Source organism: Babylonia areolata, chromosome 31 (assembly GCF_041734735.1).
Source record: "Babylonia areolata isolate BAREFJ2019XMU chromosome 31, ASM4173473v1, whole genome shotgun sequence".
Taxonomy (NCBI): Eukaryota; Metazoa; Mollusca; class Gastropoda; order Neogastropoda; family Buccinidae; genus Babylonia; species Babylonia areolata.
The window spans coordinates 14,915,155-14,941,860 of NC_134906.1; the positions used below are offsets into that span (position 1 = coordinate 14,915,155).

Sequence of the window (26,706 nt, forward strand, 5' to 3'; positions counted from 1 at the left end):
AGCCTTGGTCTCACAGGATGATCCTTGCTTCATTTTATTACTCGTTCCTTTTCTTCTGGAAGTTGGTGCAGAGGATCCAGAGAAGGCAGAGGATGCAAGAACATCTGTGTGACATTTCATTCCACTGCTGTCATATCTGCGCTTCAGCAGATCAAGCCTTTTCTTGGCTACTTTCTTTATTTCTCCCAGAACTTCAATGTTGCTTCTTGATTCTCCTGTCAGATTGTTGCACCACTCAGCAACTAAGCAGACTGGGTTGCCTTCATTGTTCTTGAGGCAGACTAAATCATGCAGTAATCCACAGGTTGGACTGGCAGGAGTGGATGGAGTATGACCCTGAATGGTGTCAGCTGTTGAAATGCCAATTTCCTGGAGAAAACCATATTTTGATGCCCCAGTAACATCATGTACTTTGTTAAAAAATATCTCTTGATTAGACTGGGATGTTTGGTTTTCGATTTCCAGAAATTTTTTCTCCACCTGTGCAAGAAGATTTCTCAGAACAGGAAACTTTCCTTCTGGAAACAGCTGGTTTAGCCATTTTTGCTGCCACATCATAAGACACTTAGCTTCTTTCTTCAAAAGGAACAGTTGGAGCAACACACGGTTGTTGAGCACATCCATTTTGGGTGCTTTTTGTGGACTCTCATGGCCTTGTTTTAAAAACACCCCTCTCAACTCTATATACAGTTGATCCTTTGCAAAAAAATTGTTCAAGCTAAATAAATAAATCATCTCAAGAATGAAAATGCACATTCAGATAACATATTTTCCATGTTAAATCTATATATCTTAAACTCTGTGTGTGTGTGAGAGAGAGAGAGAGAGAGAGAGAGAGAGAATCTTGATGCATGGAAATTATTTTGAACAAAGTTATTAGTAAGTTCAGCCCTTAAAATGTTTAATGAATAAATCAGTTATAAAATGAAAGCATGCAGACGCGCGCGCGTGTGTGTGTGTGTAGGGTACTTTTGGTGTGTGTGTATGTGTGTGTGTGCGCGCACACGCATGTGTAGGGTACTTTTGGTGTGTGTGTGTGTGTGTGTGTGTGCATGTGTGGGGTACTTTTGGTGTGTGTGTGCGTGTGCGTGTGTAGGGTACTTTTGGTGTGTGTGTGTGTGTGTGTGCTTGTTCAGACAGGTGTGCTTGTGCAGAGGTTGTCTTTTCATGTGCAGAGGTATGTTATTATGCACTATTGTATATGTGTTGTTTCAAGTGCGGTGATTGGAGCCCATTACATTGGGATTTTGTGCCATATAAGTACTGTCTATCATTATTGTAGAAATTCCATGTTTAATCTGCCTTTGCTGAACGAAGTTGATATAGTTGTTTGTTTTTTTTATTTGTGTATCTGACAGTGTGTGTGTGTGTGTGTGTGTGTGCATGTGTGCGTGCGCGTGCATGTGCGAGATGTTATGAATGAAAATCATTGCAGCAATCAATAAACAATGCCAATATGAAGTTCTTAAATTTCGAATACAATGCTGAAAATAGTTAATTTGTTTTATTTTTGTACATATTCGCTTAAAAAAAACTCAGTCGAAGTAAAATTGAGTTTCCGTTTATCTCCCCTGAATCCTGAAGTCGATACGACTCGAAGCAAATACAAAATATTCACTAAATTTGATCACAACACACCAATATAAAAGAATAAACATTTTTTAAACATTAGTTATCTGATCAGTTTGGATCAGAATAGTTTCAGTTCTTGTGATCGACACAAGTAAGTTAGTACAATCAGACAGTGTGGATTGAACTTTTATTCCGATCTGGTCTAATATTTTTAAAAATATGATATCAGAGCCTCACCTACTTTGTATTCAATGTCTTTAGCAATCAGCTGCACATAATGCACATTGTAACTTAGCCAGATCTTTTCTTACAGCATCAGGCACTGTCGAATGCGTGCACATGTCAGAAGCCGCCACGATCAATGGGAAAATGTGAAGGCTGTTAGAAAGTGGTATGCTTTCGTTGTTTGGCTGTTGAACTGACCACAAACCATCAGTACATAAAACTGAATAACTATTTCAAAAGGCACATGATAAGCTTTATTTTGAATATCAAAATTGTACATCTCCTAGTGCTTCAAGCGTCAATATCCGAGAAAAACCTACGAATTATTCAGTTTTCTTTCTGTCATTCCCCCCTACCCCGCAAAAAAAAAAAAAAAAAAAAAAAAAAAAAAAATCAGATACTGTTCCGCCGGGCGTCATGACGCTCACTGTCCCTTTCACACAGACGCGCACGCACACACACACACACACACACACACACGTAAAGAACTACTCATTTGACATGACACCCCCACCCCCGCCCTCACCCTCAAAGTGGAAATACAGAACATTGAACACTAACACTACTGTGTCAGATTATGTATACTGTACAAGTTACACTTACCCACACCATCACATGACCATGCCATATAAAATAGCCCTGCTGTTCCCTGTGGGTGAATCTGAAACTGAACACAAATCTGACCAGAATACTGATTGAGTGCTTTTCCTCATGCTTTTCATTGCCCATGAAATAGGATGAATTCTGTCATGTGAATTATGTGTATCAGTTCCCACATAGAAAAGTGGTTCATTGTCACGTGGTAAAATGATCGTGTGATGTAATCAACTCTGTGAAATCTTGACAACATGTAAGTTTTGTAACACACAGGTTGTAATTAAAAAATCACCACATAGGCAGCCATACACCATTTTCGGGGGGGTGCATGCTGGGTATGTTCTTGTTTCCGTAACCCACCAAACGCTGACAAGGATTACAGGATCTTTAACATGTGTATTTGATCTGAGTGCATATGCACACGAAGGGGGCTCAGGCACTAGCAGGTCTGCACATATGTTGACCTGGGAGATCGTAAAAATCTCCACCCTTTACCTACCAGGCGCCGTCACCATGACTCGAACCCGAGACCCTCAGATTTAAAGTCCTGTGATGGTCCCTTTCTGATCGGCTGGGCTGTAAATACGCAACATGGTCTGATTTGATTTGACAGTCAGCATTTCTGTTGCTTGCAGCCTGATTCCACAACACCTTCGGCCCTGCATGGTAGTGCCTTGATCACACTCAACATCCATCCCTGCCCTCCATCCAGCCAGACTCTGACGCTGGACTGTCAGTCATTGTTGTGAGTGACCCCTGGGCCGCCCAGCCATCGCCATGTTCGCCAAGCTGAAGAAGAAGGTGATCGAGGAGAATGGAGGCCGCGGGATGGAGGGTGCAGAGAAGTCTGTGACGGCGTCACCGGGGGCGACTGGCTCTGTGCGCCGTGATTCAGGTAGGTCAGCAGTGTGTGTGTGTGTGTGTGGATACATGCATGTATGTACATTTGCCTGTATACTTGTGTGATTTTTTTGTTTTGTTTTTATCTTTATTTTTGTCTTTTAATTGATTAGTTTTTGTACACAATGAAAGTGTGTCACCTTGTGACTGCCTGTCTGGTTTCAAAAACCTGCCGTCTAGTTTATGCATCATTGGTATTTAATGTTGTTGTTTTTTTTAACGGTTGAATTTCAGGCACCCCGGCAGCCATCCACAGTCCGTTGTCCAAAGAGCCCCCTGGTGGTGGGGGAGGAGGACTAAGGGCAGCTTACTCCATGGAACGACTGGCAGCGACCCCAGTGGCCACTTCTGCTGAAGAGTCTGGGGTGGGTTACTGAACAACAGATGGAGTGCTGTAATTTATTTTGTGTAGTTTTCTGTTTTATTATTGGTTTCTCAATGATGTGTCTGTGCATTCAGACAAATCCATATATGCTGCACCATATCTGCTTGGTAGATGCCTGTTCAGCAGCATAACCCAACACGCTTACTCAGGCCTTAAGTACATGCATGTATATTTGTGTACCTATCAGAGTGGATTTCTTCTACAGAATTTTGCCAGAGGACAACACTTATGTTGCAGTGTTTTTTGTGTGGTTTTTTTCATGCAGTAAGAGTGCACTGCACATGGGACTTAAGTTTATCATCTCATCCAAATGACAAGACACTCAGTTTGATTTTCAAGTCAAACTTGGAAAAAAAGATGAGACTGGGATTTGAACTCAGACCCTCACAGACACTGCATTGGCAGATAAGTGTCTTAACCATTTTGCCACCTTCCTCTTATCTTACTTTGAAGATCTTCTGTGGCACCTAAAGCCACCACCAGACATGTCCACTACTGCCTGTCTTGTGCTGACTTTGCTTCCTGCAGGTGTTGCCTTTTTCCTTCAGTTCTTTGCCAGCCGTTTTGCACCATGTCTCCCTTGGTCTTCCTCATTCTTTTTTTCCCCCATCTGATATCCACTGAAGTGCTACTCTTGGAAGTGTATCTGGAGGTGGCATTTTAAGGTTGTGTCCTATCCAGCACCATATTCCTTTGCTTGATCTCAGTGGTAATGATGATGATGATGATGATGTGTGTGTCTGTGTGTGACAGGGGAGAGAAAACAGCCTGTCCAGAGAAGACCTGCTGGCTTTAGTGGCCAAACGCACAGAGCAGTGCAAAAAGATGGAGGGGAACATTAGTGGTGAGCATTTTCTTGTGATAACTTCCTTTCTTATCTTTCTGTGAGTGTGTGTGTGTGTGTGTGTGTGTGTTGCTGCAGTTTTGTGTTTATTAGTGTGTGCTTGTTGGAATTTGTGTGCATCGATAGAGATAAGGTATGTGTATCCTATTGTTTAGTTAATTTTGTTTTTCATTCTCTTATACCCAGGCAGTGTCCTTGTTTCTCTGTTTCTTCTCAGATGAACATCACTGAAGATGTAAGCAAGGAGGATAACAGAAAAAAGATTCCTGCAGAATGGATCATTTACTTTTAGCACATGTAAAATGTAGGGCGTGGTGTTGTGTCATTGAGGAAAGCACTTTAGTCCAGTTTTCCTCACTCCACCCAGGTGTGAATGGGTACCTTGATATGGTTGGAGAATGTCAGAGTGGTTGATGGAGAGAATTGGGCCCTGCATTTCTGTGCTGAGTCTGAGAAACAGTGAATATGAATTCACTGCACCTCTTGCCTTAAAAGGCTGTAAGACCTTTTACCTTTTTAGGCACACAAAAGGGGGGTAATATACAAAGGGAAGTCACTCACCAGCTACTTTCAGTGTCTCCATCTGACGGGAGTCGTAGATTGCACAGGACAGGAAACAGACTCCTGCCAGAGTGTGCGCCAGTGGCTCATGGTATGTAATTTTAGGGAAAAATTATGTCCTTGTAAGCAAAGTGCATGAACCTGTATGGACTGATGTGTGTGTACTGTGTCCACTGATGTGTGTGTCTGTTTCAGACCTGGCAGCACTGATCAAGGACAAGAACAAAACTCTGGAACAGCTGGAGATGCAGGCCAAGCAGCACGATGAAGGTGTGCTGGGTGGCTGCAGGGGCTGGGCTGTTAGAGAGATTGTGCTAGGTTGGGTTAGGTTGGGTTGTATTGTGTTGTGTTGCAATGTTTTGTTTTGTGTGTTGTCTTGTATTGTATTCTATTGTATTGTGTTTTGTTGTGTTGTGTTTTTTTGTGTTTTACACTACTGTACTGTACTGTACTGTATTGCACGGTGTTGTATTACTTGTTGTCCAACAGATTTCTCTGTATGAAATTTGACCTGCTATCTCCAGGGAGAATGCATCACCTCAGGGAGAGAATGTGGCTACAGTGCAGTGCCACCTATATCTTTTTCTTTTGTGATGGAAGTGTGCCTGTGTATGTGTTCTTCAGCACGTCCATGTGCATGAAAGTGTTCGTGTGCTGACTTGATGGATGTAAATCTTTGTGTCAGTACTTCAGCGTACGCATGCAGATGAAATTGTTTATGTGCATATAGGCTTTCTAAAAATCTAGCTCTGTGTGTGTGACGTGCAGAACTGAGCAAGCGTCTGGCAGAGCAGAAGGCAGAGTTTGAGGCGTACAGGGACAAGCTGATTGCTGGGTATCAGGAGGACAAACTGGCCTTGGACAAAGTGAGTTGTCTCCACAGCACACTAGTTCTCTCCCTTCCCTGTCTTTGGAATAACAAATTCCATCCCTACAGTCCATCAGAGAGAGAAAAAAACCCACAAAAAACGTTCACATTCTTCAGTTTACAAGCTGTACTAGCATTGTAGACACTACCTTTCTTCTTGCTGATAGGCAGGGGTCTGAGGATGGATTTTTAGTTTTTTGTGGGATTTTTGGTGTATGCAACTGTTCGGAAACCCAGTATTAAGGTTAGCAACAGTCTGTCTTCAGGGGTGATACATGCAAGGTAAATGAATATGTGCCATCCACACCATGAGTCCATGGCAAGCCTATCTGGATTCAGTGCTGCTGAGATTTCTCATGCAATGCAGACCTGTTTTCTTTTTCAACCAACTGTTTGCTGTTTTGCTGTCCACTGCGGCAGATATTGCAAGACATGCACACAATTTGTTACTTGCCAAGTATTTGTTGCTGCCTTTCAACACTTTGTCTTCTTTGTACATGGCCAGTAAACAAAATATAGCTCACTGGTCGTGATGACTAAACATGAAGCTGACGCTGACCTTGTTCCTTACCACCCTAACACCCATTAGCCTTTAATTTTGTTGTTGTTGATATAACCCCATAGCTAAAATCCATTAAACTTAGATAACTGAGTTGTTGTTTTTTTTAAACACCCTAACTAACATCTTTTAAACTTTGATTTTTTTCCTTAACAGAAACGCCTTTTCTTGTGTGAATGTATGTGTTGATTTTTTTTTTCATTTGGAGTGTGTTGTTGGGCATTGTGTTATTTATTCTTCGTCCTGCATGTTCTGACCTGTGTTGTTGTCTGGTGGATAGTGTAGCAAAGAAGTGGTTTTTGTCCTGTAGCTAGCTATAGCTGGATGTTTGTAATTGTCTGTTGTGTTAGTATGGTGTGCTGGTTTATGTTTAGTCTCCCATTGACAGTGTTAGTTTTAGTTCACAGATGTTGTTTTTGTGATTTTTCGGAAGATGATTTTGGGTTATGTTTGTTTTTAATTTGAAAATATGTTTCCCTTCCTTGACTTGTTTTCTGTTAAAGCACAACTGGTCCTTTCCATTGTAGTTCACTTTTTGGAAGGATTATGGTTTTAGATTATGTTTGATCATTTTTCCAGTTGGATTTTTTTCTTTTCTCTTACTTAATTTTTGGTAAAAGCACAACTGGTCCATTACTGTTTCTGCTGAAACCTTACAATTGTAATTTTGATGTAGTCATCTGTGTAGCATTTGTGCATGCACTGATATTCTTTCTTTCAAAAATAAACTTACATTTTACCTGACCTTGTTTATTTTACTCTATTGATTAAAAAAAAAAAAATTCATCTGTTCGAAGGTTTTCTTGTCAGTTAAATTCCAGCATTTTCTTGGGGCCTAGATTTCGACTCTTGAAAAGCATCTTGAAGAATGATTATTCTTACAGGTCTGTGAATGAGCTGGGTGATTTAGTTATCTGGAGGGTCCTGTTTTTTATTGATTAAATTTGTGTTTAGTTACATATGCATTTGTGATGTGACAACATAGGGTAGGTTCTTAAGGCCTGACCGGCCAGTTGGGTTTATCCTCTCTCTCTTTTTTAAAATTTTTTTTTAAAAGCAGATGTGGTGTAGTATATGTGGATTAGTCTGCATGCCTTGACACCTTCTTCAAACTTATACTGTGATGTTTAAACAGAAATTATGAAAAATTCATTTTGATACTTTAGTCATCTTCAAGAGGCTAGACACTTGTACAGCAAAGGACAACAGCTAGTGAAAATACTCATTCAGTGTTTGTATAAAATGTACTTGTATTTGATAGAGAACATTTTTGATAACTTAAAGCTCAGAGGCAAGTGCGGGTTGTGGTAGATAATTTTTCACTGTCACAAGACGGTAATGCACAACATGACAGGTAATTTTTGTCTAACATGACAGCATGGGAATGTGGCTTGAGACAACTAATTTTTGTCTGTCACAAAATGGATTACATACAACATGACTGGTGATTTTCTATGTATCACAGTATAGTTTATGTACAGTTGACAGGTAATTTTTGTCTGTCTTAAACATAGTTTATTTATAACCTCACAGGAAATTTTGTCTGTCACAGCATAGTTTATGTACAACATCACAAGTCATTTTTGTCTGACACAACATAGATTACATACAAGATGACAGGTAATTTTTGTCTATCACAGCATAGGTTGCACACAACATGCCAGGTACATTTTGTCTTTGGCACCATGGGTATGTACGCACAGGAAAAACAGGAACTAAAGCGAAAGTTGGTGTCGGCGGAAGAGTACCGCGACAAGGTTCTGAAGTGGGAGGCTGACACGGATGAAATTCAGGACTTCACCACACAGGAACTTGCCAAAGTGAAGCACCTGGTCTGTGTCGTCTGCCTCTTGGTCCCTGACGGGCTGGTGGGGGGGTCTTGGGGGGCACAGCATGGGTAGAGGGTTCGCATCCCCCTTGTATTATTGCATTTATCAGCACTGAGGAGCATTGTGATGTCTGAATCCCTGAGCATGGTTTCTGCTGACAAAGGTTTCTGCTGACAAAGGAATGGATTGGATGCTGGAAATGAAATTGGAGTTGTTTGACGTTTTGTTATGTTTGTGGTATTTGTTTTAAAAATTTTTTTGTGTGTTTGTGTTTGTGGGTTTGTTTGTTTTTCTTGATTTTGTTGTTGTTTTTGTTACTTTGTTTTGTGCACTCTTCCCTGCCATGTATCTTCATGTTGTGTTGGTGTTGGATTTGGTTTAAATATGTATTCTTTTTTTTTATATATTCTTTTTATGTTTATCTCTCTCTTTTGTGATATTTCTTGCATTATTTTGCTGTTTCCCTGCTTCCCAGCTGTTTGCTGTTTCCCTGCTTCCCAGCTGTTTGCTGTTCTGTTTCCCTGCTTCCCAGCTGTTTGCTGTTCTGTTTCCCTGCTTCCCAGCTGTTTGCTGTTTCCCTGCTTCCCAGCTGTTTGCTGTTTCCCTGCTTCCCAGCTGTTTGCTGTTCTGTTTCCCTGCTTCCCAGCTGTTTGCTGTTTCCCTGCTTCCCAGCTGTTTGCTGTTCTGTTTCCCTGCTTCCCAGCTGTTTGCTGTTTCTTTACTTGTCTCTCTGTTCTTATAAAATGAGCATAATACATATCTTGCAAATTAAAGATTTTACACTTTGAAGACATGGAATTGTTGAGACTGTTGTTACTACTTAATTTTACTGGTTTATATTGGCCATTTGCGGAAATGATGGCATTTTAAAACATTAGCCTTGTGAATAGTGCGGGTTGAGGTTTACAGGGACATGTTTGCACTAAAATTAAGTTATGGTTGGTACATTCAGGTTTTATATCTTTTAACACAGATTCTCTTGAACGAAAGTTATTATTTGGTAAATTCAAGTATTGTATCTCTGAACAAAGGTTCTCTTGAATGAGCAAGTACGGTGTATTTGGCAAGAATGATACTTTCAGTTACACAACACATTTAACACATGTTTGTCTTATATTTGTTGTTGTTGGTTTATTATGATGATGATGATGATGATTATCATTATTATTATTGTTATTACATACTTTTATCTTTACCTGTGTACACCTAATTACTTTATCCTCTTTATGTCCTATGGCAACTTCACTGTGTCCTGTCTGGTCTTTGCTGTCTTAGCTAGCTTTCCCCAGGTATAGCTGTTCTCTTTCAGTTCTCTTTCAACTGTTCTGTGCTCTACCTGTACGTACTCGCCTCTTTCTGTACGAAGATCATATGCGCTGACACAAAAGTTTGCCTGTAGTATATTGTGGCTTTTATTCTTTTTATGTTCAGCTGTCTTTGGGTGGAGTATGAGCAGGTGTGACACAATATATTGTTTTATTTTATTTTTTTAATTTTTAGTCTATCCAATAGTTTTTATCATTGCAGAATAACAGCTAGTTGTTTTTCCTCTTGAAATGTTATAAAGTACTTAACAGCATTGAATTTTTTTTAAAATTTTTTCGGAGGTGCATACTTCAGTTTTTTGACACTCAGTCTACTCCAGTTTAAATGATCATGCATTGTCATAATGATGTAATGATAATCACAGTGATGATAATAAAGAATACTACTACTACTTCTACTACTACTACTACTACTAGCAGTGATAATAATAATAACAATGATGATAGTAATGATATTAGCAATAAATTAAGTAACGATAATAGTAATGATTATGATGATGATGATAATGATAAGAACAAGGAGGAAGATGGTAGTAGTGGTGGGGATTTATATGATGCTGAATTTTGTGTGGACATAAAGCAAAGTTCTTTCACTCAGTCATTCACATACATGCACAGTTTTGATTCAGAAGGACAGAAAATAAAACACATAAACATGTAAAAGAACCCACGGCAACAAAAGCATTTGTGCCTGGCAAAATTCTGCAGAACAATTTACTTTGGTGGTAAAACAAATACACCTGCAGGCAGAAATTTTGTAAAAGATATGGTCGGCACTGCACTATGGCAACGTGCTTTCCCTGGAGAGGTGAATTCAACTGAGAAATCAGCTGTAACAAAATACAGTACAGTGGAATACAATGCAATACAATACAAGACAAGACAGTGCAGTGCTGTGCAGAACAGTGCAGTACAATACAATATAATACAATACAGTACAATATAGTGCAGTACAGACAGAACAGTACAGTACAGTACAATACAATACAATACAATACAATATAGTACAGTACAGAACAGTACAGTACAGTACAATACAATACAGTGCATTGCAGTGTAGTGCAGTGCAGTACAGTACAGTACAGTACAGTATAGAACGGTACAGTACAGAAGAGAACAGTACAATACAATACAATACAGTACAATACAGTACAGTACAATACAATACAATAGAATACAATACAATACAGTACAGTACAGTACAACAAGGAGATTCATTACTTTATAGTGTACTGTCAGCAGGATTTTACAGACACTTGATGTGAAGTTTGTGAGGAAATGTTAACCCCTTCACTGCTGCTGCTGATTATAGATACAAGTCAGTGAAGGGCTGGTGGCTGAGAGTGAGAAAGGATTGAGGTCACAGGTCAGCGTGTCAGTCACCGTTCTTTCCTTCGGCTCCTTCCTCTTGGCATCACATTATTTTTGGTCAGCAACATAAATTACACCACTTATAGTGTTCAAGAAGTAGTTCTGGTGCATCAGATTCATGTCACACTCATTTCATAAGGTTTAGTAGCCAAGGGGTTAAATGCTTCTTAAAGACTCTGTGTGTGTGTGTGTGTGTGTGTGTGTGTGTACTTAAAGTGTTATAATTTTGAACTAAGATGAAGACTGTTAATGGGTTACCGGAATGTAGCTGAAACTCCACTGTATGAATGTATGTATTTTTCCCTCTCCAACCTATTTTGCATGCAGCCTCCCTCACAAATTCTCTGTCATTTTCGGTTTTGTCTTTTTTTTTTTTTTTTTTTTAATTTTTTTTAATAGAAATATATTTCTTTTGATTGTAGATTATTAATGATATGCTTTTTATGTTTCACCTTTGGTTTTATTCTTCCCGTTTACTAACATAAATCACATTTGCAGTTCTTATGTAATGAAATTCTAGATGCTTTGAAAGGAAATTAATTGATAATTGATTTTTTTTCTTCTTATAGCAAATGGTTTCTAGAACATGTGTCAAAACAGGGGACTGAACTAAAAAAACTCAGGCGAATCCAGTGCTTTAACCATCTTGGTCAGTCTAGGTCAGGCACCTTTTCCTCCTCTCTCCCCCTTTTATTGTTGTTTTTACACAGATGTGGTGATGTAAATGGTTGGTATTCCATTGTATTGTATGACTTTTTGTTACAACAGACTTCTCTGTGTTAAATTCATGCTGCTGTCCTTGGAAAGAGAGCGCGTTGTCTCAGTGCATTGCCACCCAAATTTTTTTCTTTCTTTTCTTTTATTCTCCTGTCCGCAAGTGTAATTGTTTTACTATCAAAGTGGATTTCTCGACAGGATTTTTGCAGGGGACAACCGTTTTGTTGCTGTGGATTCTTTTTATGTGATTTGCTTGCTACACACCGGACCATCTCATTTAGATGACTAGTACCTTGATCACCACTGAAGAACAAGTAAAGGGGGGTAAATAAAAGTCCTGGTCTGTAAGTGGGTCTCAGACCTGTGGACCCTCACCTCCTGGTCAGACAGGTTACCATTTGGCCACCGCTGCTGTCGGCATGTCGTGGCACCGCTGCTGTCGGCATGTCGTGGCACCACTGCTGTCGGCATGTCGTGGCACCGCTGCTGTCAGCATGTCGTGGCACCGCTGCTGTCGGCATGTCGTGGCACCGCTGCTGTCGGCATGTCGTGGCACCGCTGCTGTCAGCATGTCGTGGCACCGCTGCTGTCGGCATGTCGTGGCACCGCTGCTGTCAGCATGTCGTGGCACCGCTGCTGTCGGCATGTTGTGACACCGCTGCTGTCGGCATGTCGTGGCACCGCTGCTGTCAGCATGTCGTGGCACCGCTGCTGTCGGCATGTTGTGACACCGCTGCTGTCGGCATGTCGTGGCACCGCTGCTGTCGGCATGTTGTGACACTGCTGCTGTCGGCATGTCGTGGCACCACTGCTGTCGGCACGTCGTGGCACCGCTGCTGTCGGCATGTTGTGACACCGCTGCTGTCGGCATGTCGTGGCACCGCTGCTGTCGGCATGTCGTGGCACCGCTGCTGTCGGCATGTCGTGGCACCGCTGCTGTCGGCATGTCGTGGCACCGCTGCTGTCGGCATGTCGTGACACCGCTGCTGTCAGCATGTCGTGGCACCGCTGCTGTCGGCATGTCGTGACACCGCTGCTGTCGGCATGTTGTGACACCACCTTGAAAGTGACGCTCACTGTCGCTGTCAGTTCGTCATTGTTGGAACTGATTCTGAAACTGTCGCTGTTGGAACTGACACTGAAACTGTCGCTGTTAAACTGACGCTGATACTGTTGCTGTTAAACTGACACTGAAACTGTCACTGTTAAACTGACACTGAAATGCTTTTGAAACTGATACTAACACTGTTGGAACTGACACTGAAACTGTTGCTTTTGAAACTGACACTAAATGTGTGGACACTGAAAGTGTTGCTGTTGGAACTGACTCTGAAACTATCACTGTTGAAACTGACACTGAAAGTGTTGGTGTTGAAACTGTCTCTGAAACTGTGGCTGTTGTTGACAGTTGTTGCTGGCGCAGACAGAAGTGGAGTCGCTGAGGAAAGAGGTGGAGACAAAGTCACAGCTGTTGACGGACACCCAGTCCAGGGAAAAACAGCTGGAGGTGGACTTTGTGCAGACCAAAAGCAGACTGGATGTGCTGGAGAAAGAGTGGTGAGTGGTTTGTGTGGGGTGGGTGGGAGGAAGGGTGGTCATGTGTGGATGGGTGTGGGGGGGGGGAGGTTGTGTGGGTGGATTGGTCTGTGTGTGTGTGTGTTGTGTGAGGGCAAGTTTGGACATGTTGTGTGTGTATGTGTTGGCAGGTGTTTGTATTTTGTGTGGAGTGTGTGTGATGTTATCGGTTCATTCATTCATCTTTTTAATGTTCTTTTGTTTGACCTCTGTCCTGGATTGTGATTTTAAATGTCAATCTGCCTTCCTCCTCTTCCCTTCCTCTTGTATTCACTCCCTTTCCCCGCCTTCCCTCCCTCCCTCAGTTTACTTTAAAAATAAAGATGGAGGGGGTGAAAAGAAAGGATATACTTACTGATGAATTAACTTGAATGGTTTAATTTTAATTACAACATAAAGCCAGTGGGGCTCCTAATCAATCTTTTAACTATTTCAAACATAAGTTGATTTTCATATAGACAGCCAGTTGAAACATTCATGGATGATATGCATGGGCGTAATCACATTACCAAAAATTCAAATGACTTTTGTTTTTATAGTATCCATAGAAGGAATTTTGTTTAATGTTCTGTCACATACACTGATGATTGTAGACATTATGACATCCAGTCGGAGCCTATGTCTTACTTTATAAACTTTCTTTTACTGTTTCAGTGTGTGTGTGTCAGTGTGTCTGCATGCATATGCATGCCAGTTTGTGTGCATTAGTAGGTCTGTGTGCACACACATATTTTTTGTTAGAGACAAAGAAAGCAGAGCAAACACAGTTCATGAAGAATCAGAGAATCAAAGAGACCAGAGTGTGAGTTTGGTGATTTGAATTGAATTTGAAAAGCAGCTGATCAGTAAGACATTCAGTCACTAAATGGTTCCGTTGTCGTTCTTTGTCTTTAGTGAAAGGTTACAGGAAGACAACAAGGAGCGAGCAGAGCTGGTTACCTCCCTTACCAAGGAAAAATCTGTGTTTGAGCGTCGCCTGGATCAGCTGAACTCCGAGCTGACAGAGGTGAGATTGCTGCTGGTGAATGCTTGGTGTTGTTTTGTTGTCTGTGTGTCTGTGTGCACCTGATGTGAAGTTATAAATAGTGTTCTTTCTGTTGGCGTTGTTAGATCACTTGACTCACATTTGGGAGCGAAGTTAGTGTGCTTATTTTCTCTCTTCTTCCTTTTATTTTCTCTTTACTTTTTGACAATGTTTATAGCTCATAAAAGATAAGGGGTCAAACAGGAGTGCAGCATCTCCATCGCGCCCCATGAAAATGAGAAGCCCTCAAAACAGTGACTTAATGTTTAGAAAGGTCATTTCGTCAGAATCAGTCATAGTTTATCCTTATTGTTTTCTGCACATGGAAATATGTATAAGTAAAATCTTATTTGACCAGTATTGTGGTAAGTTTTAGACATAGATGAGAGCACTAGCTTTGTCGTGTTCTTGCTTTTGTGTTCTGCAGTAATTTTGTGTGGAAGGTACATGCGCGTGCATGCATGTTTTTGTGTGCATGTGTGATAGGGCGCTGGTTGGTGGGGAGAGGAGAGAGTATGTGCAAGCCACCATTGTGTTCTGTCATTTTTAGATGTGGAGTGGCTGATGATTGATGACTTTTTTTTTATAGTCAAGTCTTGTGTTTGCAGAAACACAACTTCTACTTCTTTGTTTGTGGGCTGCAGCTCCCACTTCACTCGTTTGTACATGAGTGGGCTTTTACATGTTTGACCGTTTTTTACCATGCCATGCAAGCAGCCACACTCCATTTTCGGGGGTGTGCATGCTGGGTATGTTCATGTTTCCATAACCCACCAAATGCTGACATGGATTACAGGATCTTTAACGTGTGTATTTGATCTTCTGCTTGCGTATACACATGAAGGGGGTTCAGGCACAAGCAGGTCTGCGCATATGTTGACCTGGGAGATCGGAAAAATCTCCACCCTTTACCCACCAGGCACCATTACCAAGATTCAAGCCCAGGACCCTCAGATTGAAAGTCCAACGCTTTAACCACTCGGCTGTTGCACCCATCAGGTACAGAACAAAATAGCAGACGTCAAGTCTTGTGTGTTCAGAAACAGAACAAGATAGTAGACATCAAGTCTTGTGTGTTCAGAAACAGAACAAGATAGTAGACATCAAGTCTTGTGTGTTCAGAAACAGAACAAGATAGTAGACATCAAGTCTTGTGTGTTCAGAAACAGAACAAGATAGTAGAAGTCAAGTCTTGTGTGTTCAGAAACAGAACAAGATAGTAGACATCAAGTCTTGTGTGTTCAGAAACAGAACAAGATAGTAGAAGTCAAGTCTTGTGTGTTCAGAAACAGAACAAGATAGTAGACATCAAGTCTTGTGTGTTCAGAAACAGAACAAGATAGTAGACATCAAGTCTTGTGTGTTCAGAAACAGAACAAGATAGTAGACATCAAGTCTTGTGTGTTCAGAAACAGAACAAGATAGTAGAAGTCAAGTCTTGTGTGTTCAGAAACAGAACAAGATAGTAGACGTCAACCGTCAGCTGTCAGACCTGGACAGCAGCTACAGAGCACTGGAACACAGTTCTGAGGTCCACAGAAACAAGGTGAGAATTGGCTGCCAGCTGCAGTGAGGATTGTGCTTGTGCCTCGTTCATTATTGTTTAAAATATTTTTTTTAGGGTTTGCATCTGACTGCATTAAAGACTTTTGGCTCATTCCTCTGGTTTGGTGTCACGTTTTTGCAAAGTGTGTATCATGAAACTATGGTTGTTATTTTTGTTATTCTGAATCAGTGTGTGGGTTTGTGGTGACTTTGTTGTGACTTGTTACTGTCATGGGAATAAAGAGTGAACCGAAATAGCATGTGTATATCTTTGTTTGGAAATTTGAGTAAAATGCTCTGATGTGCATGCTAGTTAATTGTGTTTGGTGCACGGATGAGCGCACTGTTTCGACATTTAGATTTTTCCCCTCCTGACAACGGCTGTATAGATACAATGTATATGTTGCAATAAGAAGTTGGGTGAGGGTATACTGTACAGGGCTTTGGGAGAGGTTGACAGCTTTTGCTTATAGCTTACTGTTAATATCTGGGGGCAATTTCTTTGGGTATAGAATCATCACTAACACTAAGCTGCAGTAGTAGGGTAGAAAAGTCTTTGAGCATTTGTTTACACCAGCAAGAGTGATGGTGATCACTTTAGTTTGTTAATAAGTCTTGTAGTCAACATTATATATTCTTTTAGCACAACAATAATTCCAGCTTGAGTTTAGTGGTCTATGTGGTCTGGAACTAAAAGTTTGGAAACACCAGCCACCCTGGCAAAGTGGTAAACATTGATACAGTTGACCAGAAGGATGTAGGTTCAAACCCTATCAGAGATAGGTTTATTTTCAGCCTGTGGCTGGCTTGTACCCGGAGTTAAGTGTGCCGTGGGCTCAGATGTGAAAACTGGGACCACACAGTCAAGGGTCATCCACTGTTAGATGCATCTTTGGGAGTGTTGCTCAAATTTTCAAACACTGCAGGTGTCTGTATCTCTCAGCCTTGGTGATACAGGCATGCATATTATGAGAGTTGAGCCCTGTCAAATAGACCCAAACCTAAATGGACTCCCATAGCAGCTTCGTCATCGCCCCATCATCATATTTGATATAGAAAACAAAATGTCCCAAATTCTGGAGAACAATAGCCCAGGGTGTCCATGAATCGATTGCGATTGCGCCTTAATTTTAGCCTGATCGCCCAATCGAACCATATAATTATATGACCTGGTTGAAGACATAATGTGACAAAAAACAAGAACGCCAGAGAATCGACAGACAGATAGAAAATACAAAAAAACTTACATATGAAGAGCACAGGAACAGGAGTCAAGATGGCTGCCGGAAAAAGAGGGCGCTAGTCAGGGTGTCAAAGGGGAGGTTACCTACTTCCGGGAGGTTATCGGCCATAGCTACTTTCGTTTTCTCTGCATAGGCGGATAGTAGTTTGCACAGGACAGGAATGTCAGACCCCTGCCGGAGTCTGCACTTGTGGGTCACAGTAAGTCTGTTAGATAAACATAATTTTAAGAGGAAAATTTCCAATTGAATGAATGAATGAATAAATAAACAAGTAAATAAATAAATAAATTGATAGATAAATAAATAGATAAATAAGTAAACAGTAAGTAAATAAATTGATCAATCAGTCAATCAATGACTTAATGACAGGTGGTAAAATGGCAAGTATAAGCTGATGACTGAACCCATCTAGAACATTGGTTGATGTGTGGACTGATTATTGACACATTTGATGTTGACTGGAGGTGTTGCACTGTGTGTTCAACATTGCTGTGATTCCTAGCCTGACAGGCATGACTGTCTGTTTTCCTTTTGGTCAGAACTGTTCCAGTGTCTGTTGTGGCTCTTCTAATGCAAGAATCTTTAAAGTATTTTTAAAAGAAATTAACAAGAGTCGCCTCTTTTGAAATAGCCCAGCATCTGGTTCATTGAATTGTTTAGTTGCGTTACATGGTTTACATTTCATGGTATGTGGAACAGTGGCTTTGTGGTAATGCCTGTGATGAAGAGGAAAGTGTCTGCAGGTTTGATTCCCATATGCAGACCATGTTTTTTTTTACCCCCCCTCACCTTGACCTTGAGAGATGGTCTGGCTGCAAGGTGTTTGGATGAGGTGATAAACTGAGGTCTCTGAGAGATGGTCTGGCTGCAAGGTGTTTGGATGAGGTGATAAACTGAGGTCTCTGAGAGATGGTCTGGCTGCAAGGTGTTTGGATGAGGTGATAAACTGAGGTCTCTGAGAGATGGTCTGGCTGCAAGGTGTTTGGATGAGGTGATAAACTGAGGTCTCTGAGAGATGGTCTGGCTGCAAGGTGTTTGGATGAGGTGATAAACTGAGGTCTCTGAGAGATGGTCTGGCTGCAAGGTGTTTGGATGAGGTGATAAACTGAGGTCTCTGAGAGATGGTCTGGCTGCAAGGTGTTTGGATGAGATGATAAACTGAGGTCTCTGAGAGATGGTCTGGCTGCAAGGTGTTTGGATGAGGTGATAAACTGAGGTCTCTGAGAGATGGTCTGGCTGCAAGGTGTTTGGATGAGGTGATAAACTGAGGTCTCTGAGAGATGGTGTGGCTGCAAGGTGTTTGGATGAGGTGATAAACTGAGGTCTCTGAGAGATGGTCTGGCTGCAAGGTGTTTGGATGAGGTGATAAACTGAGGTCTCTGAGAGATGGTCTGGCTGCAAGGTGTTTGGATGAGGTGATAAACTGAGGTCTCTGAGAGATGGTCTGGCTGCAAGGTGTTTGGATGAGGTGATAAACTGAGGTCTCTGAGAGATGGTCTGGCTGCAAGGTGTTTGGATGAGGTGATAAACTGAGGTCTCTGAGAGATGGTCTGGCTGCAAGGTGTTTGGATGAGGTGATAAACTGAGGTCTCTGAGAGATGGTCTGGCTGCAAGGTGTTTGGATGAGGTGATAAACTGAGGTCTCTGAGAGATGGTCTGGCTGCAAGGTGTTTGGATGAGGTGATAAACTGAACAGCAACAAAACTAATGAAAAGAGTTAACACTGCAAAATTGTGTAGAAAAATCCATTTTTATAATGAAACGAAAATACACTTGAAGACAGAACAAGAAAGAGTGAGGATGGGAAAGGGGGAGGAGGGGGCGGGGGCAGTGGGGGGGGGGGGGGGGGGGGGAGTGCATGCCACTGTACTGTGGTGATATACCTCACTGAAGCAGGTGCACTATGCTCCAAAGGATTATTGAAGAATGAATATGTACTGTTACTGCTGTTATGAACTGTTACCGCTCTTAGTCAAAGGCACATATTTCAAATCATTTTATAAGGGATTGTTGTAACTGACGGACATACCATGTATGTCAGACTAGTTGATTCAAAGGCAGGTACACATATATGTATACGAAAAATGAAAACTGCCTTCCAAAGGATTTTAAAACAAGGAATAACTAATGTCACTCTTTATCAAAGGCACTTGTTAAATCAAATGATTTGATAAAGGATTGTTGTGACGGGTGATGGACTGTATGTAATCTGACCAGTTTTACTCTTGGTTCAGGTTGGGATTTTTTCCAGCATTTTGTTTTTAATTTCTGGGAGTGATGTGCCTTACAGGCCAGAAGCAACTGACCTACTTTATTTTTTTATTTTACTGTGCATGGTGTGCAGAATAATGTGTGTGTGTCTGTGTGTCTGTCTCTGTGTGTGTCTGTGTCTCTGTGTGTGTATGTGTCTGTGTCTGTGTGTGTGCATGGTGCCAGATGTGTGGGTGTGCTTCCTGATGTGTGTTGGTGTTCACCTCCTCTATGGTGCAGGTGTTCACTGCTCAGTGGTGTATTATTCACTGTGGTGGTGTGTCTGTTTTTCACCTTCTGTTTCATTCAGGCCGCTCAACAGGTGAGACTTTGTCATCATTGTACCATGCCCCTCCGCCCCCCTCTCTCCCTCCAACCCTCCGCCCCCCTCTCTCCCTCCGCCCCCCTCTCTCCCTCCAACCCTCCGCCCCCCTACGCTGTTGTCATTGGTGTGTGTGTGTTTGTGTAGAACCTGTAAATCTGACCTGCTACCAGAATGTTTTTTGCATCAAATTTTGTACACAGATTTTTTTTTTTTAAATTTTTTATCCAGGATGATAATTTGTGCAACATTGAAAAAGAAAAAGAAAAAGCCAAAAAATAAAAAGAGAGATAGTTTCCTCCCTTGCTTTCTGGATTCAGTTCTTTTCCATCTGAGTTATTTTTGTAGCACTGCTTTCCAGTGCTTTTCGTTAGTTTGTTTTGTTGTTGGTTTCTTTTCTTTTTTTCTTTTCTTTTTTGTCTTCAGGACTCTATCTTGATGTCTTGATAATTTTAGCTGTTCATATGTTTTGTATTTTCAAGTAGAAAAACACAGAAAAAGACGAAAAATAGAAATCTGATGTGTATTAATCCTTGTTCATTTTTTCCCCAAGCAGATATATTTTCATACAGCGTCATGATTTGTTCTGATTTTGCTTTCTTGCCTTAAAAAAAAAAAAAAAAATGTTATAGTACAGTTTTATCCTTGCTTTGTGCTTTTCTTGATATGGCTTGTTGCGTTTTCAGTTTAAAGAAAAACAAAGTTGTTACGTTTGATGTGGTTTTAGTTGTAAGAAGAAATTTTTTTTAAAATCCAATAATAGAATAGAACAGAATAGAATATGTCTTTATTACCAAGTGTACCGGGGTCATAAGGAATATTGGCAAATACCAGACTGTTGGCAAAATCATAGCAGCTATTCAGGAGTATTTCTGTATTATATGGATTTCAGTATTGGCAATTTGGAGATTAAAACATTTCTTTTTGCCATTATTTTACATATTTTTTGTATTGAGACACTCACATCTGTTAAATGGCCAATAATCAGAATGTTGACAAAATCAGAGCAACTGTTTGGGAGTATTTCTGTATTTTAAGGATTTAGGTATTGGCAATTAGGTGATTAAAAAACTCTCCTTTTTTTTTGCCATTATTTTGCTTAGTTTTGGTATTAAGACACACACTTCTGTTGAGGGGCCCCCAAGCCCTGCCCACAATGGTTTCAGTTTTGCAACAATCCCTGACTCCAACCCTTGTGACAGAGATCTTGGGCCCTGAATTGAATGTGGACATTCTGAAGTTTTTATTCTTTTTCAGTTTGTTTTTATTGTTTAAAAAAAAAAAGTTGGAAAATTATTTAGGCCATTTTTTGTTTGATTTGGCGTCAATGATACGGCTGTATGATGTGGGGATTTTCGTTGTTGTTTGTTTAGTTTTGTTTCATTTAGTTTTGTTTTGTTGTTCCCAGTTAGAGTGCAAGTGGGTGTAGAAATTACATTGTGAGAACTCTTTAATTCTGAAGTTTTTGAAGTTTAGCATTGTTTGCTTCTTTCATACTTTCTTCCTTTACTGGGTTTTTGTTTGTTTGTTTTTTGTTGTTGTTGTTGTTTGTTTGTTTGTTTTCCGTTTTTTTCTTTCTTCTTCCTTGTTTGTGAGCAAAGTAGACTTTCTCACTAGTTATTGCTACTTATCTTGTGTTTATCATTATATCTGTACTACTACTACTACTAATGTGTATTTTGATAGCCATTAACCTGCAGCTCTAAGCATGTTTAATATGACATGTAGTATGAATAAAGTACAGAAATGTTTTCTTTTGAAAACATTAGAAATATAAACTTACTAAAAAATACTATTTCAAATTCAGGAAAACAGTGTAACATCCCTTACAACTTGCTCACTTCCTCCACCTCACCCCCCTTACACACTCATGCTCACACACACACACACACACACACACACACACACACACACACACACACACACACACACACTTGCATGTGCATGCGTGCTCACACACACACACACACACACACACACTGTGTGTTATGTTACATTTGTGTTAATTTGTTACCTTCTTAATTCTCTTACCTATCTGACATATTTCAGTTTGTTATGTAATATTCTGTTTAGTGTTCATCAGCTCCACTGCTGATTGATTCTTTGTGTGTTTGTGGCTGATTTTTATATCACATACATAAACTGGGTGTAGCTGTGTGATTTTGACATTGTTTGCTTTGAAATGTATTTGTTTGATTTTGTATGTGTGGATGTGTACGTGTGAGTCTTTTTACATGCATATATTAATTGTGCGTAGTTGCTTAATTTTAGCAATATTTGCTGCAAAATGTATCTGTGCATTTTAGTTTATGTGTTCGTGTGTGTGTGTGTGTATGTGCGCGCACGTGCATGCATGCATGTGTGCGAGCAGTCTTAATCACATACTAATGCTCTTCATTTTATACTCCGTGCTGAAAATGTGGCTGTGCGTGTAAAAATATTAAAGATACTTTACAGTTTGCTCCCTGCAATATTTTGATGTCATGCTCCCTCTGTACATAATGCTGACCTTGACCTTAAGCCCTGACCCCCAACCCCCTCTCCCCCACGCCTCTTTGTGTCTGCTAACATGTACATACTGGCTTTCATTCATTGATTTTTCATTAGATAGTGGATGCATTTTGATAATATTGAACAATCCAGATTCCGTTTTAACTTCAAGTATGACTTTAGAACACTACTAAAAAAATTGTTATTATCAGTAGTAAAATACTTGTAACAGATCAGCATTATGTATGATGATAATAATAACAGTAAATTTAGATAGTACTTTCAGACTTCTAAAAGGGCTTTACCATAAAACATCAGTAACTTTAAACACACAAGAACACAGGTTTACACAGACAGGCACAGATGACACATGCGGACACACTGTGCACACAGACACAGACATACACAGACACACACTCAGACACATAGACACACACATACACACACACACACACACACACACACACACACACACACACACACCACACCACACCACACCACACCACACCACATCACACCACACCACACCACACCACACCACACACACACACATTATTATGTGTCTGTGTTTGTGAAAGACATGAATATTGATTGATAGAAAATAGATGTGGAATGGAGAGTCATAAGTATGTAGACCACTTGAAAAGGACTGTGTTTGGATTAATTTCAAAGGATGTGGTGAGGGACTGTGACAGACTGAAAGATGCGGTGAATTCCAGGTTTATACAGCAGGAGACCTTAAAGCTCTACTGCCATGTTTCTGTCTTGTAACAGCAGTCAGTGGGCCTGTCTAGGCGTATGGTGACAGATGCTTGTGTAGTAAAGCCATACACCAGATGGTGACAAGTCATTCATCACGCAGCTGAGAGAAGCATTTGACATGGTCATCATGTGTGCCATCATGGCATTGTTATATGGTTACTGAACAGATCTGTATGCTGTGGTATTGATTGTATTGTATGGTATTGATTGTATTGTGTTGTATTGCTTTTTGTCCTAACAGATTGTGTGAAATTTGTGCTGCATTCCTCGGGGATAAGGCATCAACAGCACAACCCTGTTTTAATTTTTCTTCTTTTTTTGTTTATCTGCAAGTGTATTTGTTTTACTATCAAAGTTGACTTTTCTGCAGAATGTTGCCAGGGTCAACAGTTTTTGTTGCCGTGGGTTCTTTTACGTATATTAAGCGCATGCTGCCACATGGTTCCAAAGTTTGTCGCTTCATCCAAATGACTAGCGTCCAGGCCACATCTCAAGGTTTATTGGAGGGGGAGAAAATTCTGGTGAGTGTGGGATTCGATCCTGTGCCCTCAGATTTTCTCCCATCCTGAGCGGGAGCGTTACCGCCAGGCCACCACTCACACACAGACGTGACAGCACATTGATCATGCAGGCCAGTGACAGGGCTGTCACCATTGCCCATTGTCACATGGTTTACTGATCAGAATACTGGGAGGGTTCCCAGTTTTGTGTTGTGGATGTCAATGTGTATAGTGGTGTTGTAGTCTGTTTGTACACACATTGATTTTTACCCCAGGGCCAAACCTTGTTCACCCTGATTTGCCTGGGCCTGTGTAGACCAGCCTGGAATGACTTCCATGGGTAAACTTCAGCTAGTCAGAAATGACCCCACCCACCTTGTTTTAGATTTGAACACCCCTCCTCCAACAACTTTGATATGGATATTGGGGAGGTCATTCTTGATGAGCTTGAAATTGCTCCCATGGATAACTTTGGCCAGGTTAGAATCAGTATAGACTATCAAAGTTAAACTCCCCCCCAGCCCCCACCATTTGCTTCTGTTAAAATGAAGAGGAGGAGGGTGTTGGGGTTAGTAAAGGGTAGCAGGATGACCCTCTTCCTTTTACAAAAGGCTTAGTTTTAAACCCATTGAAAGGGTTTCCAACTAGGGAGGGTGGGGGGTCGATGTTTACTTGCCACAATGACCCTGGGGTTCATTCAAGGCTTGGCCAGAATGGCCCTGGGGCAAAACCCGGCGGGAAGGGTAGTTTGAGGCTTTCACACAGGTGTTGGTGTTGGTGTGCGCAGTGTGTACCAGTCTATGCGTGTTGTGCGCAGTGTGTACCAATCTTGGCGTGTTGTGTGCATTGTGTACCGGTCTAGGCGTGTTGTGCGCAGTGTGTACCAATCTAGGCGTGTTGTGCGCAGTGTGTACCAATCTAGGCGTGTTGTGTGCAGTGTGTACCAGTCTAAGCGTGTTGTGCACAGTGTGTACCAATCTAGGTGTGTTGTGTGCAGTGTGCACCAGTCTAGGCGTGTTGTGCACAGTGTCTAGGTGTGTTGTGTGCAGTGTGCACCAGTCTAGGCGTGTTGTGCACAGTGTGTACCAATCTAGGTGTGTTGTGTGCAGTGTGCACCAGTCTAGGCGTGTTGTGCACAGTGTGTACCAGTCTAGGCATGTTGTGCACAGTGTGTACCAATCTAGGCGTGTTGTGTGCAGACGGCCAAACTGCTGGAGGAGAAGCAGGAACACATCGACATGCTGCAGGAGAGAGTTACCACCCTTGAACAGCGACTGCACGACCAGAGCTTGTCAGGGGATGATAGAGTTACTGCCCTTCAGACTGAGGTAGTGACTACAGTGATTTGGTCTTCTGATAGAACTTTAAACATTATTTTGGTTTTTGACTGTTTTAATCCCAGCAAGTAGACCTTTTAAAACATTGTTTTGGTTTCTCTTGGACTGGTTTTCAAGAACTGATGGTTATTCAGTCCTGAAATGGCTTCCTTTGTGGTCAGCTGGGTTATAACTAAACAACATGGTTAGACTGTGTGAATAAGTTCTTTGGTATTGCTGTTTGATGCAAATGTGTGGTTTTATACAACTGGGGATGAATTCCGACAATGAACGATGTGTAGGTGCATTGATTTTAAAACAGCATTCCACACTACTGTGAAAATGATACTTATTGATTTGTCATGCACAAGGTTTCACTGCACTTGTTGTTACTGTGTTTCAGTATTAGCTAAGGGGTTGATAGATCATGATATATGAAACATCTGCTGTAGAGATTAAAAATAAAAAAAATCATCTTTGTAGAAGCTGAATATTGAATACATCTGTGAGAAGGTTACATATTACAATGAATTTGGTAATTGCTGTTTCATTGTTTTGCTTTTTTGCTATCTTAGAGATACTGCTGAAATGTTAAGTATGTATCTGCATGCAAGCTCACATTGCATACATGCTTACACACACAACACACACACACACACACACACACACACACACACACACACACGCACATACAACACATACACACACACATACACACACACACACACACACACGCATTGTTTGCCTGACGGCTGGCAGAGGACACACACAAACGTATATATATTCCTACATATTTTTGCACACATGCCACATAGGTAGACGTATGTGTGTGACATGACACCAAGGTGTTGTACCTGGGCAGAGGGAGGTAGACATGTGTGTGTGACATGACACCAAGGTGTTGTACCTGGGCAGAGGGAGGTAGACATGTGTGTGTGACATGACACCAAGGTGTTGTACCTGGGCAGAGGGAGGTAGACTGTGTGTGTGACATGACACCAAGGTGTTGTACCTGGGCAGAGGGAGGTAGACATGTGTGTGTGACATGACACCAAGGTGTTGTACCTGGGCAGAGGGAGGTAGACGTGTGTGTGTGACATGACACCAAGGTGTTGTACCTGGGCAGAGGGAGGTAGACGTGTGTGTGTGACATGACACCAAGGTGTTGTACCTGGGCAGAGGGAGGTAGACGTGTGTGTGTGACATGACACCAAGGTGTTGTACCTGGGCAGAGGGAGGTAGACGTGTGTGTGACATGACACCAAGGTGTTGTACCTGGGCAGAGGGAGGTAGACATGTGTGTGACATGACACCAAGGTGTTGTACCTGGGCAGAGGGAGGTAGACGTGTGTGTGTGACATGGGCAGAGGGAGGTAGACGTGTGTGTGACATGACACCAAGGTGTTGTACCTGGGCAGAGGGAGGTAGACGTGTGTGTGACATGACACCAAGGTGTTGTACCTGGGCAGAGGGAGGTAGACGTGTGTGTGTGACATGACACCAAGGTGTTGTACCTGGGCAGAGGGAGGGGCTGGAGAAGAAGCTGTCAGAGACCAGACAACAGCTGACGGAAATCAAGTCCACCTGGAGCGACAAGATCTCTCACCTGGAAGCTCAGGTAACAGCAACGGTGTATGATGCTGGGTCAGGGTGTGAGACTGGGTGGGGGCGGGCAGGGCAGAGGTAACATGATCGGTGTATGTTACTGTGTTAGGGTGTTTGTGTCAGGTGTGGGGTGTGGGGAGGGGATGGGGGAGTAAGCACGGGAGGGAAGAGAAGAGGGTAGGGGAGTGGGGTGGGGTTGAGGTGTTGAGGGGAAGTGTTTTAACCCTTTCGCTGCCAGGAAAATAAGATTTAAGTGAAATCTATTTGCCAGGGTTTTTTCACAAAAAACAGGTATAAATTTTCCAAAAATTCTGTGCTCT

At 41.5% G+C, this 26,706-nt stretch overlaps 1 protein-coding gene across 3 annotated transcripts in view; it reads left to right on the forward strand.

Annotated features, from left to right (window-relative positions):
- LOC143275847 (uncharacterized) overlaps positions 1-26,706 on the forward strand; it is a 62,419-nt gene that overhangs the window by 6,148 nt on the left and 29,565 nt on the right. Inside the window, exons 2-13 of one of the 3 annotated variants that reach the window (XM_076580136.1) lie at positions 3,030-3,289; positions 3,529-3,659; positions 4,433-4,523; positions 5,280-5,354; positions 5,853-5,950; positions 8,215-8,343; positions 13,162-13,310; positions 14,223-14,334; positions 15,803-15,898; positions 19,702-19,713; positions 24,665-24,793; positions 26,304-26,399. In XM_076580136.1, coding sequence (XP_076436251.1) covers positions 3,172-3,289; positions 3,529-3,659; positions 4,433-4,523; positions 5,280-5,354; positions 5,853-5,950; positions 8,215-8,343; positions 13,162-13,310; positions 14,223-14,334; positions 15,803-15,898; positions 19,702-19,713; positions 24,665-24,793; positions 26,304-26,399 — 1,236 coding nt within the window. In that variant the 5' untranslated portion in view covers positions 3,030-3,171. The remainder of the gene's footprint in view (positions 1-3,029; positions 3,290-3,528; positions 3,660-4,432; positions 4,524-5,279; positions 5,355-5,852; positions 5,951-8,214; positions 8,344-13,161; positions 13,311-14,222; positions 14,335-15,802; positions 15,899-19,701; positions 19,714-24,664; positions 24,794-26,303; positions 26,400-26,706) is intronic. The other 2 variants (XM_076580137.1, XM_076580138.1) reach the window with 2 other exon arrangements.